This window comes from Ruditapes philippinarum, unplaced genomic scaffold (genome assembly GCF_026571515.1).
Source record: "Ruditapes philippinarum isolate M1 unplaced genomic scaffold, ASM2657151v2 ctg10280_1_1_1_1, whole genome shotgun sequence".
In the NCBI taxonomy this organism is placed as follows: Eukaryota; Metazoa; Mollusca; class Bivalvia; order Venerida; family Veneridae; genus Ruditapes; species Ruditapes philippinarum.
In genome coordinates this window covers 11,102-29,456 of record NW_026856017.1, presented here as the reverse complement: position 1 = coordinate 29,456, position 18,355 = coordinate 11,102, and the positions used below count along the sequence as shown (strand labels likewise).

The 18,355-nt window shown below is 31.2% G+C and overlaps 1 protein-coding gene across 1 annotated transcript; it reads left to right on the top strand.

Annotated features, from left to right (window-relative positions):
- The first annotated feature begins 12,996 nt into the window (after positions 1–12,996).
- LOC132745127 (actin-related protein 2/3 complex subunit 4-like) lies at positions 12,997–17,434 on the top strand. Its single transcript, XM_060733957.1, is given in 6 exon segments — positions 12,997–13,485; positions 14,155–14,266; positions 16,225–16,290; positions 16,292–16,327; positions 17,269–17,385; positions 17,387–17,434. Coding segments are annotated over 6 exon segments (522 nt in total). The 5' UTR covers positions 12,997–13,342.
- Positions 17,435–18,355: the final 921 nt, after the last annotated feature.

Genomic DNA, 18,355 nt, shown 5'->3' with positions numbered 1-18,355 from the left:
ATGCAACAGTGAAATAACCTATGTTAAATTGCAATAACCCACAAGACTGTTCCGAGCAACAGTGAAATAACCTATGTTAAAGCGGAAAAACAAGGTTTCCGAAGTTTCTTTCAACATTTTATGGCTTATTTCGTCTGGTCCAGAAGCTATATTTATAACTAAATTTGTTAATACATCTTTTATTTCTTGTTCACAAATATTAAAGTCTTCTAATTTTGAGTTTGTTTTGAAACTAAATTCTGGAAGTTGGGTATGTGAATCATCCAACTGAGAGATTGAACTGAAGAAAGAGTTTAAAGTATTAGCTTTGTCTAAGTCTGATAAGGAGAATGTGTTATTATTATTTCTTAAAGGTGGTATAGAATCGTTTTCAGCTGAATTATTCTTAACTAACATTTTAACGATTTTCCAATATTGTCGAGGGTTTGAGCTAATAAGATCATGCAAGGAAAATTCTAAACTATTGTAAAATAACTATTTTGCGTTTTTCTTCATATTGTTTACTTTGTTTCGAATTTGTTTATATTTAGTCCAATCTGATGGTTTATCTTTTGGCCTAATTAATGCAAAATAAGACGGGATGCACTGATTAACTAAATCCATTAATTTTAATGTTAAAGTATTGCAAGCTTCATTTATATTTGAATTATTAATAAAGGTCCAGTCAGTATATCTTATTACATTACTGAGTTGAACAAAATCTACATTTTTATAGTTCCAATTTTTCCTTTTAAATGGCTTATTTGAATCGAAAACAACCTTTAAATAAGCAAATGTTCACTTATATTTCAAAAACTCCTGAATCAAAAACTTTAAAATTGTTTGTTAATGCGATAGGGTCGAGAAAAGTTTGCGAAGTATGGTTTACCCTAGTCGGGCTATTAATAATATTTTTCATGTTGTTTGTCAAAAGTATATCTTTAAATTTATAATTTTGCATGTTGAGCTAATCTTCATTTACATCTCCTACTAATATTAAGTTTTTTTGTGTGTGTGTTCCAGAGCCATTTCTAAGCACGAGTTTAATTTGTCCCAAAAGTCAACTCTCGCATTCTTTTACTTGGGGACCATACGCCGCTTTTCATGGAATGACACTGAAGGTTCCGTGATAACCGCCAAATGAACACATCTGCGGATGTTTCTAAATTCAAAATTCCACCAGATTTGTGTTTAAATGTTGAATTCTGCTAGGGGCGTGGATGGTAACTTGCACTTTCCAACAGGCTTAGTCGAACCGTGCCTGCAACATTTTACAATTTTGCCTTGTTTGGGCTTTCTTTAGGGATTCTGTTTTTTTTTCTCTATTTCTATATATAGTGAGGAGGTCTATATAATGTACATAATAAATAATTCTGATTTTTATCAAATAGAATCAGGAACTATATTTTCAAAGGAGACAACGCGTTTGGATCTTAGAAAAGATGAAACGTAAACAAGAACCCCTCCCGAGCGACACGATTTATCTTTACGAAGCATGATAATTGTAATTCTTTATCTTCAATATTAGAATCTTATTTGGTGTCAGTAAAACATAACACATCAGTTTCTAAAAAATGTTCCTTAGTATACTCAAATTGATGGCGTATGCTTGGTGAAGTAAGTGTTGGGATATAATTAAGTGCCACTGAGTGTATATTTAAACTTCATATTCCAGACAAGTCTTGTTTATTATTTTATTATTATCATAAATCAAAGATCGTGAGTTTACAAAAAATGCTGTTGGCCTGTATTTTTTTTTTCTTGAATGAAAGTGAAGGCAATGTATATGCTTGTGACGTTTAACTGTCCGTTTAACGTTATACGTAAACACCTTTGTAACATTTTATAGAAGATATTGTATGAATGTAGAACCTACACGAATATAATATTCTATTTATCACTTACCAAAAAATAAAGACAGCTTGAAATGCAAAGAATCATTTTTTTCCATTGACGCGCCTTTAGTGTAACGCTAACAATTAGCGCGTCTTTACGACCGTGCAATACCATTTTTACGGAGCACAGGTACACAGGTATGTAGAAAAAACGCATAATGGTTTACTTTTCATGGCTCAGTAATTATTTCGTTCCTTCAGGAAAGGTATCATGACTTAAGGTAAGTGTGTAAATAATTTGAATAAAGTTGCTGTCTTTTAACGTTATGTTTCATCAAAATATCTTTTTACCATTCATGTATACACTATACTAAGCTAGCATATTGTATCACAGAGAAATTCCTGTTCTATACTACAACGAATAAGCATTTTAAATCTATCATTTCTGAATGTTTGAAAAGGAATTCCCAGGGGAAATGCGTTTCATTTGTTTCATTCTTATGTATATGGATTTTTACAAACAATTGTACGTCATCCATATAAATACTGTAATGTTTTTTAATTGTTTGTGTTATATAATTATGCATGTAAAGATGTAGAAGGAAAAATGCAATAAATATGATTAAACTAAATAGAGAATATTCAAGTTTTTTTCTATAAATCAGAAAATTAATTTTCTATAAATGGAAATAATTTTCAATTGGGGTAAAGTGAAATATATATTTCATCCACAATTGAAACATAATTTTTATATAAAAACCCCGAAATTTCCTTGAAATTTATAGTTTCTTTCTTTTTTTGACATTACAATTTAAAATCTCCACCATAAAATTTGTGTATTGGATGAATTTAAAAGAAAGTAGTCCGGCAAGACACCAGTGAAAATACGGAAAATTTGTTTCACTAGTGAAAAATAAATTTTTACAGTGAAAATACGGAAAATGAAAATACGCATGTTATTTCATCAATATTTCTCAATTTTTCATTTATAAGTATATAATAAATCATTTTATTGTCATAAAAGAGTTGGCGAACGTCTTAATTTGATTTGGTTTGATAACTTCACATAACACGAGCAGAACAATCATAATTTCGAGTAACAGGCAAAAATGTAAAATAATATATGTGAACAAAATATACATGTATTCCGTTAGATTTTTTGCCAAACCATTTTGTATATATACTTGATGATTATGTTTGTAAAATTATATATTTTGTGTATTACGTAAAATATTAATTGAGCATATATTATATATATACAACAAATTTGGTAGCTAACTTTCTGTAAAATCCGCCATGAAATTGCCAGTTTATTCGATTTTTTCTCTCAATTTCTGTAACATTTCAATGCCGGGTGTACTCCAAATCGCATTCAACGCGAAACAACGACAAAACGGGGAAGAATTTGGCATAAGAGAAACAGGGTCTTTCAAATAGAATATTTGAAATACCCTGATTAAAACTAGAAGTGAGGATATCTTCTTGTAAAAAAGGGATAGAAAAAATGAAAGAAAGAAAGAAAGAAAGAAATAAATTCATATGGTTTGTTTAAATATCGAAAATGAACTCATACCTTTTTCTAGACGTTTGACATGATATGACACGTTTTCTTTAAAAAGAAGTGTCAGCGTTATAAGAGCATCATCGTCTCACTCCCTTGGAATAATTAAGCCGTGCTTCGACTAGTAATATACAATAAGCCCAATCTCTTAGTGCCCGTCTACACCTATCCAAGTCTTGAATGCAAGTATCATATTCTCTTGTATTGGATAGAGTAGACCCCCTACTTGAATGAGTTTTAAAGAGAAATTATGTGACATCCAAGAAGATAATTCCTTGCAAGAAAGTTAGAACACGTTCTATTTTTCTACAAGTTTTTGGCTGTCAAGACACTGATAACACCGGTTTGACACAAAACATGTGCCCGAAGGTTTGATCGTGCTGTTATTTTTATTATTTTCTGACTTTTTGTTCATGCCCTTTGAATTTCAGTAAATGATTACAATGTCTTGGTCAAAGGAACAAATCAATACGCTGATACACAGAAGAGCAAAAAAAAAAAAAAATAAATAAAAATAAATACATTGTAAAAAAAAAAAAGCTCTTTTTCAAGTAGTCAAAATGGATTTAAAATGATCTTGTTCATTTAGTGAATAACTTTCATCAAATAAAGAATCTGCATCAAAATAGATTTTTGTCACATTTTTTCAATTTTAAAAAAGAATGAACGCATTTCATTTACTCCATTCTGTTTTAGCTAATTGCATCATTTTCCCGCTTTTTTTTTTTCACATAATTTACAGAAACATGATAGTGTTGCAAAGACAAAGGTATAAATCCTGGGCTATCTTAATGAGACATTTCAGTAAAAATTGTGCCTGAAAAAATGTTGAAAGGGCCATTTATTTAGCTTATCTAAATGTGACATGTAAGAAACTTGAATAGGTGTAGACACGGCCTAATAACGATGTACTACACACAGTATTTCTTGAATAAAAACACATTTGCAACGCAGAATGACAGCATGTTTTATCATGATAACTACCTTAAAAATCAAAATTAATTACAAGACAAAAGGTGTTAAAGGTTGTATGTAAACTAACTTTGGGTTTGGCCCAGGGTTTGGGGGGAAAAAATAAAAATTAGCTGATTTTTGGTTAGGAATCATCTCCAAAATGAAATGGAGTTTTAATTTACAAAAAAAAAAAGGAGGGGTCCCCGAACGGATTAAACCCAGGCCCTTTAAGGTGACAGTTTACCTTACTTTTCCTCCGCCTACCGCGGGCCCTTTTCGCGGGATCACGAAAAAAGTTGGGGGCCCAAATATTGTTTTTTAAATCTTATCATAAACAAATTTGGGAAAAATTTTTGCTAAAAGGGGGCGTTTTGATTTTATTTCCGGGTTTTTTAACGAAATGGGGGGTGTTTTTTCTTTTTGGAAACATTTTTTTTTTTTAAGTGGTTTTTATGCATTCAATTTAATCTTTTATATTATAGTTCTGATACATTTGAATAGGTTTACTAATAGTGTGTATTTCTGAAACATTGTTCCAGCAATAATTTTATCAGATTTGTAAAACTCGGAAGATTTCCTATGCGGAAGTATTTGGTCATGTATTTTTTGTTGAGCACTGGACATAGATCCGTCAAACTTATGATTGATTGAAATATAAAAAGTGACAGCTTAATGAGCACACAATAATTATGATAACATTTCATGATTAAACAAAAGTAATGGTGATGTTTTTTGGTTGAAATTTATATGATGACAAACAGCTGACAAATGTTTACAGATGCTTAACACTCATTTTCAATAAATGAATGCATTTAAGAAATAAAAGGAACTAAATACTAATGTTTTCTATGAGTTTATTAACTATTCGAAAATTCTAACTAGTAACATTCATCTTGAAAAACAGTGAAAATTTTGAACATTTCTATAAAGATAACAATTTTAAAACAAATGTTTTGAGTTTTGGGAAGTTTAAAAAAATGTTTAGTCGTAATGTACTTTAAACGTCAGACAAAAAACATCATCCGGGTTTATTTTGTTTTTTGAAATTTTACCTAAAAATTAGTTTTTTTCATAAAGCCCAATATCGGGAAAATTTCATACATTAAATTTAAAACAGTTTTAGGCTTTTTCCTATAAGGGTTTGGAAAATTTAAAACCGAACCACTTAAAAATTTCTCCCAAAAAACAAATCAAGGGTTTTTAATACAAAAGTTAGTTTCGCTTTGTTAAAAAATTTTACAAAATATTTGTTTTGTTCTTTTCAACCACAAAAAAACATAGCGTTCCCTATACAAGATCTTTTTTATAATAGATTTGTAAACTTTTACAAGTTTTGTGGCAAAAAGACAAATTTTGAAATTTTTTGAAAGATTTTTAAAAAATTTAAGTTACATTTCCAAAACCATAAAACCTTTAATAAACATTTAATAAACATATAAAACTTTGTCAAAATAATATTTCTGCGATATCTAAAGTCAATTTTAACGTTTGTATTAACAAAACCCATCTCTGTTTGAAAAAAAATTGAACATTTTAACTAACAAACAACAATAAAGGCAATATTTTTTGCAAAATTAAACAATAAACTTTAAACTGATTACATTCGTTTTGCTTATTATTCATAACACATACAAGTTTAACTCTTTGAACATATACAAATAATTGTAAAAATAGGAACGTAGGCACTTTTTACCGTCAATATATTATTAAAGTTTATTTTAGAAATGTTCGTTACAAAAACTAAATACCTGTATGTTTTTCAAACAAGAATCTACTCAAATGCTTTTAACAATATAATTTTGAGACGGTTTGCATAGTCAGATAATAAAATAAAAAAAATGTTACATTATGCTATTCTCAATGATGATCTAGTCGATGGTTCAAGCACTTAAAGTAACGAACATGTCATACTATATGTCATGTTACATTTAACCAGTTATTTTTTCACAAATAGTATTTCAACTTTGTCTATGTCAGAATCTGTTATGAGAAGCATTGCGCTTCTGACTTTCCACTAGTTACTGGTGTTGATACTTTGCATTAGAATTCACTATAGTCACCCAGATCACATCAGGTCTGGATGGCCACTGAAACATTCCGTTTCTTTTTGTTGCAGGAATGTTACTTCAAATGTGCTGTCTTCTTCGTCAACAGTGATTATCTTACCAATGTACCAGCGACCCAAAATATAACGCTGCTATATAATCATTCTACATCATACTTTTCAGCTTTCTCTGTTGTAATAGATTGCACACCTGGTTTATTTGCAGATGATCATCCTCATTACTGCTTTGTGCTGTTACTTTTGAGACGAGTGTTTTCATTTCTCCAAGTACTGCAAGTAGCGGATTCATGTGACAAACATGTTGTACAGTAACAACTAGTGTTACGAAACCAGCCACGCAATTTTATCTCCCTTTACCCACGACCGCATGCAATTTCATTGTTCCAACAATAGGTTTTGAGATTGAGTTGATTGTTCTCTTTTAGCTTTGTTTTCACACTCTTCTGTGAAACGAATACAAATTTCACATTCTTCATAGTACAATTGACAGATTGAGACCACGCATAGAAATCTGACGGATCCTGTATACAAAACTTTCCAGTATTTACCGCCACGTCTGCTAAACGCTTTACTCGGCCACCAAGGCCATCGCATGGCCCTTTTCCATGTCCTGCTTCCCAGTAGTTCCATTTAGCATGTATGCCGTAGGTACTGTTGTGATTCGCTATGCAACGGAAGATTAGCTTGTTTCTGTACTGGGAAGTAGGACTATCTGTCCAATAATGTATACATGTTACTTCAGGAATAAGTTGTTTTACAGCTGGAATAAGTTTGTCAATAATTGTAAGAACTGTGTTTGCGTTATGGCCCATTTCATCTGAAACAAAGACAAAGCTTTGATGTAGAATTTCCTTGGATGCCTCCGTCTTAAAATATATAACGACTGGATGTAGAGTTACGGCGGTTTGATTCCAATAGGCTGACTGTATTTCCTGGACAGATTTGCATGAGTAATTTTCACTGAAATCCATGTGAATTATACAATGATTGACGGGCAAATTTTCTTTCAGGTTTTTTCATTTCTGAATATTGTGTCTTGGGATTCTCAATAACGTTGTTGGTCAAACTCTTCAAAATTTGTGATCTAAGATGAGTTAAAAACTCTTGTGGTTTCATGATACTGTCAACTATTTTCATAACTGACTTCTTTTGGCCTTTAACTTCAATTTCAACGCGTTTCCATTGACCAACTTGTATTTCATCACCTGAAGCCAACTTTTGTTCAGTTTCTTGAAGCAGGTCTTGTTTCCTTTCAAGCATTTTCTCTCCATTAAGTGTACACTCAATGTTTTTCTTTTTTGAGAAACTTTTTAAAAGGGCAGCAATGTTTTGGTTTCTTGGGGACAAAAAATGTGTTCTTTTTTAAACTGTGTGTAATTTATCTCGCGGTTTTTATCCCCCGTGAAAGAGGGTGAAAGACAAACTTGGTACTAGGATTTTCTACATGAATTATGGTTTTAAAGAGTTTGAGAGATAGTCAGTTAATACTTTTTTGTTTGATATACTTCTCTCCGTTTTCTGATCTAACGTAATCTCTTTTGCCAGGCATAGCTCGTGAGTTTTCGTCTCACTCGAGGAACTCTATCACCTTTTCTCTAGACTTTGCAATTTCCCGTCGGCGGTTCAAATTTTCAATACTAACAGTCTTGCATGTAAACTTTTGACAATTTATTCCTGCTCATATTTGTTTTTTCTCCAAATCTTTTTAAGCAACTTGTATTTCTTCAATAAATTTCCCGCTTACTAAATTTTGTAATATCCTTTTAGCTTTCACAGGTGCTTTATGTGCTGCAACTTTGATCTCATCGCAAACAGCATTTGCAAAAACTAACTCTTTATGCACACGTTTTCTTTGTTCTTGTGTAAGGTTAACATCTTTAGTAACTTTGCAGCCTTTGATCATGGTGTATTACAATGTTCATTTTCTTTCTTGTTCATTCTTTGAATTGAATAGTAGTCTTTGATTTTAACCTTTTTTAAGGGTTTTAAAAGTTTTTTCCCTTTAAAAATTTTAAATCTTTTTTAGTTTTTTCCAGTTTTTTAGTGACTTCATTTTTTGGACCTTTTTTTGAAAAATTTATTCTTATTTTTAAACCCATTTCGCCTTTAGCTGTGCCCTTTTTGTAACCCCTTTGAAACTTGGTTTTTAGTAATTTTCATTTTCTTATTATTCTAACTTGAGGTGTTTTTTTTCTTTTTTTTGTATAAACTTAAAAATTCTTTTTTTTTTTCTTGTTGTTCCTTTCCTTCTTTCTGACAAATATTTACTTTCTCCCTACGAAATTTTTGTCTTCTTTCCCTTTCTTTTGATTGTATTTTCATTTTCTCTTTTTTTAGTCTTTGGGCTGGAAGCCCTTTGGGTTTTTGGCTTTTTTAATTTTGCCATATTTTTAAATTTTCAAAATTTGTTTTAAATACTAAAAAGTTCGTTATGATTTCTGACCTGTTCGTTACCAAAATTAAAAATTTATGAAAAATATGTTCTTGAAAGTTTTTAAAAATACAAATTTTTAAAATTTTTGAAAATTTAAAAAATTGTTTTCATTTTCTAAAACAATTCTTAAAATAAAGTAAATCACACATTTTTAAGGGCAAAAAATTTAAAAAGTGGCGGGGTTTTAAAACCAAATTAAAATTTGTTTGTAAATATTTTGGGAAATTTAAAAATTCTTTTTTTAGATTTTTATAAAAATGGAAAAATTTTTTAAGTAGCCAAAGGACAAGAAAAATCCTTTAAAATTTAGACAAAAAATTCTGTCAATTTAATTTAAAAAGTTCGTTATAAAGTAAGAAATGTCACAACTTTATTGGTGGCTGTTATAAAGTTCAGACCCGCCCCTAAAAGAAAAAAAAAATTCCTAGAATTTTTCTTTTTAAAAAAAATCGGAAAACTTTTTGTTGAAATAAAAGGGAAATTTAAAAGCTTTCTTTGAAAAATAAATAAATTACACGGGTTTAAAATACCAAAATGTTTAAAACGCGCGTCGAAAACCTTTAAATTTCGGTATTATGTTGTGATTTTCATTCGCAAAGTGGGGCGTTTATAGCCCTGGAGGAAAAAAATACTTTCGCAACCTTTTCCCCTTTGTTTGTTTTTTTAATTGCTGTATCGAAAATTTTTATAAAGAAAAATTTTTAATTCCCTTTTTCAAAGGGCCGTTTTTGCCTAAAAATCCTTGTTTTTTTATTGTTTTAAAAATAATGTTTTTGGGGATGAAAATTTTCCAGGGGTTAATTTTTTTATAGTTTTTGGGCCCCTTTTTTGAATTTTAAAGAACCTTTTCAGGTAAAATCGTTTTTCAACGTTTTTAGCGATTTTTGGGGTTAAATTTTGTCTATTTTTAAAAAGACCTGCTTATTTAATTTGGGATTTTCCCCAAATAAAAAATAAAAAGTGCGTTTCTACCGCAAAAAAAATTTTAATTTTTTTAATTTTTCCCCTATGTTTGTCTCCCTGAAAAACCCGGGAAAAACCTTTTTTTCAGAAGGCCCAAAAATAAAAAATTTTACCGGAAAAAATTCCAAACAAAAGATTTTGGTTTTTAATGGCACTATGCTTTTGTAGTTTAAAAATTTAAAAGTTGTTAACTATAAATTAAAATTTTTAGGGGTTTTTTTTAAACATTCTTCCTTTCTGTTTGAAAAAGAAATGAAAATTTCCGTCTATCCCGACTGGCGCGTAAAGAAATGGGCAAATTTTAAAAATGTTTTTAAAAAAAACTGATTGTTTAAAAAGGCTTTTTTTTACTATTTTTATAGACGGAATTTTTTGGTTTTTAAGGACAATTTTTGTCTGTCTTTAAGTACTTCATTAAAAAAATAATTCTGTGCGACAACCGTGCACTCGTTTATTGAAAATGAGTGTTAAGTTCGGAAAAGAGTCAACTCGGCCCTATACCAACTCGGCACGGGTCAACTCGGCACGGGTCAACTCGGCCCACTTTACAAAAATATATATAACGTATTAAATTTGCTTTGCATGTTGTTAAGGTAAATGAATAATAAGAAATATGTTATTATTATATAATAATACATTGTATACTTCTTCTGAAATAAAGTATATTTAGAAAAAAAAGTTATTTAATCTGTCTTGCAGATTCAATGAAAATTAATATGATCTAGATTCTAATAAAATGTGTTTCCTTTGATGCATTTTGTTTGTAAAGTAATATTAAAAAATAAATGAAACAAAAACGTGTTTTACTTAATATCATAAGCTTGTAATTAAATCTTCCGTATTTATAAGCGCATTTGATTGCTGCCGAAATTCATTTGCACGTGGGCATACGTTTTTTTTTCTTTTTACCAAATAGAAAGACCTTGTCTGTGCATTATCTAGTTAAAGTAATAAAAAAAATATGTAGAAATATACAGTGAGATACGCAATCGGTTATCTTTACTCGCTATTCTACTGATAAGAAAAGCTTGTCTACTGCTAGTTCGAAAAACTGTCGATCCGTGTATTTAAAAATAATTACAATAATTACAAATAAATAGTGTTAACACAAACCTAAATATTTAAATAATTGAAAAGTGGGCCGAGTTGACCCGTGCCGAGTTGGAATAGGGCCGAGCTGACTCGGGGGCCGAGTACGTTTTAGGGCCGAGCTGACCCGGATTCCTTAAGTTCTATACAAGAGAACTCAATATTGATACGTTTCGAAATTGTTAAATTACAATATGCAATCATGGGTATTACAGGCATTTACAGGCATATAATCACTTAATATGAATAAAGCAAAGCATCAAAGGAAGCTCTTTGTAGTATGAAATTATCAAATAAGGCAAAGCCTATCTACGAGGAAGGTAGACGTACGTTTCACAATTGAGATGGTTTACACCAAGAAGTTACACTCCCAAATGGGAGCAGGGTTCCCTCTGGGTCAAAATTAGTTTGCGCCACCAAATTCGCCAATCAGAAAAAGTTGGAGCCAATGGCTCCAAAGTTGGAGCCAATAATTCTGCAAGGGAGACATGCCTACATTTTTGTATATTTGCTAAGATATGCTAGCAGTTATATATCATTATGATTACAAACACATATTTTAATATTTCATTTTATTACAGCTGAATGTTTATTTTCCTAAAATATAGACATACAACATGTTTCTATTTTGTGTTTTTTCAAATTCTATTTAAATAAATACACATGACAGCATAAATGTTAATCAAGAACATCATGTTAAGTTAGTCATCCTGTTTTCCACCGTTTTGCCAGTGTAGCAGTTCTTCTAACAGACTGGACTGAGCCAAGATCTTTCCCAGCTTCTACCCGACAATCTGGTGATCTACAGATACAAAAAAAAAACAAAAAAACAACATTACTATAAATTGACTTCATCTTAAAATCAATGAGTACAAAATATGAAATAGATACTAAGTATTTTTGACAATGAAAAATATTGTTTATTTTAATAGGGTTTGCATATGAATAGACACTTCAGCCCTTTACAATCAGATATGAAAATATTAACATTGCAGTACTCCTCATAAACTACTGGTGCAATTTCATCCAAACTTTACAGAAATGATCAGTACCAAGTCTAGTTGTGCATATTGTCAGCATTTTCCGGTTCATTGCTTTTTGTCAGAGTTATGGCCCTTTAATTATTTTTAATTTTAAAGTTTGTCCGGACTACTTCTCTTATACCACTAATGCAATTTCAATGAAACTTTACAGGATTGATCTGTAGCTCAAATCCTTGCGCATATTGCACGGGTTTTCCGGTTGAATGATTTTTGGCCGAGTCATGGCCCTTTGATAAAAAGGTGTTTTTTCTGTGTTTTGCCAGATACACAAAAGCTTGTCCGGACTACTCCTCATAAACTACTGACCAGTGCAATTTCATCCAAACTTTACAGGAATAATCAGTATCAAGTCTAGTTGTGCATATTGTCAGCATTTTCCGGTTCAATGATTTTTGTCAGAGTTATGGCCCTTTAATAATTTTTATTTTTAAAGTTTGTCCGGACTACTTCTCTTATACCACTAATGCAATTTCAATGAAACTTTACAGGATTGATCTGTAGCTCAAGTCCTTGCGCATATTGCACGGGTTTTCCGGTTGAATGATTTTTGGTTGAGTTATGGCCCTTTGATAAAAAGGTGTTTTTTTCTGTGTGTTGCCAGATACGCAAAAGCTTGTCCGGACTACTCCTCATAAACTACTGGTGCAATTTTATCCAAACTTTACAGGAATGATCAGTACCAAGTCTAGTTGTGCACTGTCCGTCTGTCACAAAATTTGTCTCAACATGAAATTGGCCATCATGAGGCGACACATGTGATCACTGATTGCTCTTGTCTTTGCATTAAGTATATTTTATATCAATAAGTAAAAAATATTCTGCAAATCATTTATTATAATTTCTATTTATATCTTATTATCTGATGTAATATTATTTCATTTTTGTTATAGTTAATAAACAAAACTTATGGAGGAGTTTCTTTTTCCAAGAGTTTGGTTTTAATTGGCTGAACATTGTCTTAAAATATTTCAATGGTTCAATAAACAACTGATTAGTAAGTGTTGATGCTTAAGTGTAATGTTTTAACAACTAATTTCAAACTGTTAGTTGATGGTCTCAGTGTTTATACAAGTAATAAGGTGATGAGATTATTGTTAACACCACAAGTAAAAAATGTTTTTAATGGATTTATTATGTAAAATTAACTGTAACTGTTAATTTTCAATAGTATATTGAAGTATAAGTAAAATACAGTAAATCTGTAATGATTGAAAAGAAATTAGTTACAAAGATGTTTCAAAGTCTAATGATACTTGTACAGACAGAATCATAGGTTATCAAAGCAGATAAATTTGGTTTGTCAGCTCAACAAGAGACCTAAATAAAAATAACGAAATTCTTGGACATCTTCTCATCAGGTCAACCCCATTATTTTTGGACTATTGCAGTGAACACATAAATTTTATCACATAATTATATATGATTCATTCTTTTAATTTTCAGTCAGCCACATTGAAGCCTTATCTAACTGCCATAAGGCACACATTGGAGGCAGCCATGTGCCTGCAGAATTTCAATTCACAGAATGTGGAAAGACATAATAAACCAGAAGTAGAAGTGAAGTAAGTTGTGTCTTTTGTGAAGTTTGAGAAGTCCATTTGTTAAGGTTTTGTAAACAAAAATAAATACCCTAACTTCCTAAGGTAACAGGTCTTCTGTTTAACAACCTTGAATGAGGAAGTGAAATATATCATAGATGAAGAGTTGTGTTTATATGGATTGTATTACAATAACATTGAAAAGAACTATAAGGAAGCAACTGTATTGCTTGATCTTAAACACTAACCAGTCTGACTTTAACAGGACATAAATTTTCAACATAACAAATAGTTTTCAAAACTGCATTTGTTTCACTTAAAATAGTTAAGTACTGTGCATAAATACTTTTTTCAACACTGACTCGAGCAGCGACTTGTTTTTACAGATCACTGAAAGTTAAATTCAGGTATCCTACATCCCAGAATGGTGGTTGAAATATTTTGTCAGTGACAATATTTTTTTTGGAAAGAGATTGATCATTTTGTAGGGAAGGCTGAATATTTTCAGTAGAGCTTATCAATGTGGTTTGCAAAAATTGCAAACTTATCAACAGTCATCCTGTCAACTTAATTTTCAAATACTTGTAGCATTTACTTTCATATTCACTACTATTCACTACTTCCATTTGTATTATAGATGTTATTGTATGAGAGGAAGAAAAGTCATAAGAATTTTTTTATTTATATTTTCAGGAGTAGTAAAGAGCTTCTTTTGACACCTGTAGTAATAAGCAGAAATAAACAAGAACGTGTTTTAATAGAAGGTTCAATCAACTCATTGCGAATTAGCATAGGTGTTAAACAGGTAACTTAGGTTTTAGTGGACTGTCACTAGTCTGCTTGGTTAGGACAGCATGATACATTTTATGTCATTTATGAATAAATCTCAAGGGATTAAATTCACCTCAAGAAAAGTGGGCCTTTTCTTTACCTGTCTCATGGGTAGACTATTGGATCAATTCTCATTACTATACTGTTTTTTTCCCCCAATCAGCGATTATAATTCACAATTCAGTGTGGAAACGTATGCTGAGATACGTGATATGCATTTGTATGTTTATTATGCCCCCGCCATGTAATGGCCGGGGCAAATATAGTGGCTAACCCTGTTCCGTCCTTGCCGTCATTCTTGTTCATTCCGTCATGCATCAGTTTTCCGTTCATTATCTTAGTAACGGTTGCACACATTCAACTTAAATTTGACATATGAATATGTCATGAGAAATTACAGGTCAAGTTCAAATTTGGTCATGGTTCAATGATTTTTGGCAGAGTTATGCCCCTTTCACTTTGAAAAATAATATGAAATTTTTCAGTTTCTGTTCATTATCTCCCCAACGGTACAACACATTCAACTTAAACTTGACATATAGATATGTCATGAGAAAAATACAGGTCAAATTCGAATTTGATCATGGTTTGATGATTTTTTGGCAGAGTTATGCCCCTTTTACATTGAAAATAATATGAAATTTTCGGTTTCCGTTTATTATCTCCCCAACGGTACAACACATTCAACTCAAACTTGACATATAGATATTTCAAAGGAACGTCCAAGTCAAGTTCGAATTTGGTCATGGTTCGATGATTTTTGGCAGAGTAATGCCCCTTTCACTTTGAAACATAATATGAAATTTACAGTTTCTGTTCATTATCTACCCAACAGTGTTACATATTCAACTCAAATTTGACATATGGATATGTCAAAGGAATGGGCAGGTCCAGTTGGAATTTGGTCATGGTTCGATGATTTTTTTGGCAGAGTTATGTCCCTTTCACTTTGAAAATAATATAGATACATCTTAGGAATAAGCAGTTTTAAGTTTGAATTTTGTCGTGGTTCAATGATTTTGGACAAACTTATCTTTCCTGAATGTTGGAAACATTTTGAACTTTCAGTTTCAGCACTCATACTTTTGTAGAAATGTATGTAGCCATTATTTTGGCTACAGATATGCAATATGCTATTTTCAAAAGGTTAAGACTGAAAATTTCAGTGTTTTTAATATTGAAAATAAAAAATTAAAATTTTTTAAGGGCTTTGAATTTAAAAATTTAAAAAAAAAATTTTTGTACAAAAAAAATTTGGGAAACTAAATATTATAAACTCTGAAATTTTGGGTTTTGCTGCAGGGGCACCCAGTGGCATGAGACCCCATTTCTAGTTGAAAAAAAAAAAACCCTTTATAATGCTCAGTTTTATTTTGTATTTATTATATATATTATACTATTGTTTAAAGGGTGGGAAAATATATTTTAAACCTAAATTTTAAATTTTTGGGAACCCTTTGGCCGAGGGGTTAAGGGTCGTTTTATTAAACGATTTTGGCTTCTCAACTGCTATATTTTCCCAACCCATGCAGCATAAATTTGGATTGTTCTTTGGTAAAGAAAGCTATCAAGCTAGCTGAGGGAATGTTGGGGGTTCTACTAAAGGGGCCTTTTTTGGTCCCTTAAAAATGATTAAAGGGGGGTTTACCTAATTTTTCCTCCATCATTTAAACCCTGGTAGCTCCCATATCATAAAAAATATGCCCTTATTTTGGGTTGTTTGCGATGTTAAACTAAAAAAAAAGGGGGAACCCGTTATTTTATCGTTGTTTTAAAAAATTTCCCCACTTTTAAAATTATTTTTTGTTTTAAAAAAAAAAAAAAAATTTACTTTTAAAATTTTATGGAAAAAAGCCCCCAGAAAATGGTTTATATAATTACAAAAAAATTTTAATTTTTTTAAAGGGACGGGACCTTTATTCTTGTTTTCAGAGTGATAAAATAGAAAAAGATTTATGTCAAAAATTTTTTGGGAGATTTAGTTTGATGCGAGCAGAAAAACTTTTTTGGGGCTGGGGAAAAAACCCCTGTAGGGGTTTATGTAACTTACTTTAAAGGTAAAACGTTTTTCTACAATAAAAAGGTTTGTTCTTTATGACATTTCACTATGTATAATAATTTCTATCATGATTGCCATATCGCAGGTTGCTTTTGATTTGATCACTATTGTTGGTCATCTATATTTAATTTTATGTTTGTAAGAAATGTTTTATTAAACAAATGCATCTCATTGCAAGAAATAGGGTTAAATAAAAAAAAGTCCATGGAAATTGTCCATTTCTTGCACAAAAATATCAATAAGAACCAATTAAACAATTGTGAGAACTGCATATGTGGTCGAGGGGTTAGAGTCGATGACTTCTAATCCAGTTACCTCTCTGGCGTGGGTTGATCCCCGGGAGATGCTTTGGTAGTTAAGCCCGGAGGATGGTTAGGAAATTACCCGCCTATATGACTGAAATACTGTTGGGAAAAGGCGTAAAAAGAAAGAAACAAACAAATTGTGAAAGCTCACTTAAGTGTAGTTTCTGCATCACAAATGTTAACCTGTATTCCAGGGTCATGATATTAGTTTCCATGTCACAAATGTTTACCTATATTTCAGGGTCATGATATTAGTTTCCATGTCACAAATGTTTACCTATATTCCAGGGTCATGATATTAGTTTCCATGTCACAAATGTTTACCTATATTCCAGGGTAATGATATTAGTTCCCATGTCACAAATGTTTACCTATATTCCAGGGTCATGATATTAGTTTCCATGTCACAAATGTTTACCTATATTCCAGGGTCATGATATTAGTTCCCATGTCACAAATGTTAACCTGTTTTCCAGGGTCATGATATTAGTTTCCATGTCACAAATGATTACCTATATTCCAGGGTAATGATATTGAGTTTCCATATAAAAATTGTTTACATGTATTTCAGGGTCTGTAACTCTGTATAACAAATGTTTACCTGTATTTCAGGGTTATGATATTAGTTTCCTTATCACAAATTTCCACACAGAGCAAATGTTCAAGCACAAGTTAGTTGACTTCATCATACATTTTATGGAAGAAATAGACAAAGAAATCAATGAAATGAAAACTAGCAGTTAATTCACGAGCACGTCTCAGTGCAGAAGAATCTTGAAACGTTTTTTAATTTCTAATGTTGTAAGTAATAGTAAAAACATGCTTTTTACAAACTTAGGGTGTTATAGCAATGAAGTTTTCTTACCCCTGAATAGTAAAACTGTATATTTTTGTTGGGTAGTACAAGAAATGAACATTGAATTTACATTGCTATTTGTATGTTATGCTAGACTGATTTTTAAGAATCTTTTATTGTAGTGGCTCTTTTGGGCAGGGGAATGCCAAAATTAAATTTAGGTTCAAGGAATATGTACCGTGGTTTTTGCTTTAATCTGTTTGGGTACAATGGATAGATGTTAATTTTGTTTCCTTTCAATGGGAGTGTCCTTGTTGCTGAGTGGTTTAAGGGGTCTTTGACTTCAAACCACAGCCCTTTGAAAAAAAAAATTTAATGCTGTGGGATTCAAATCCCACTTGGAGTATTTTAAATTCTTTCATGTGAGGAAGTTTTCCAGCTAAATTAATAGGAATGTGTCCTACTTCAGCTCCTTTTTTTTGTGACAAAAGAAAATTGCAGGGGGAGTGGTTTTTTGAGATTCCTCCACTAGAAAACGGGAAAGCCCGCCATATGAACCTTTAAAACAGTTTTGGGGGCCTGTTTAACCAAATAAAAAAAAAATTTTTCCCTTTCAAAATGTTTTTTTAATTTTGGGAAATGCAAATTTTTACCCCAAAGGGGTTTTATTTCCCATTTTGGAAAAAATGTTTTTTAATTATTGTATCTTTTGGGAATGTTGTTTATAGTGTACAAAATAATCATTTTAAACCCATAAAAAATGAAAATTACAATGTCTAAGTTAAATGGAGTAAACAGATTCCTCTACTTTTTTTTTTTCAAAAATTTTTGGGGGAAACATCATTTTAGCTCAACCCAAAACTGAACATCTACTTCCCCATGGCAGTCTGGGATGCTCAGTTG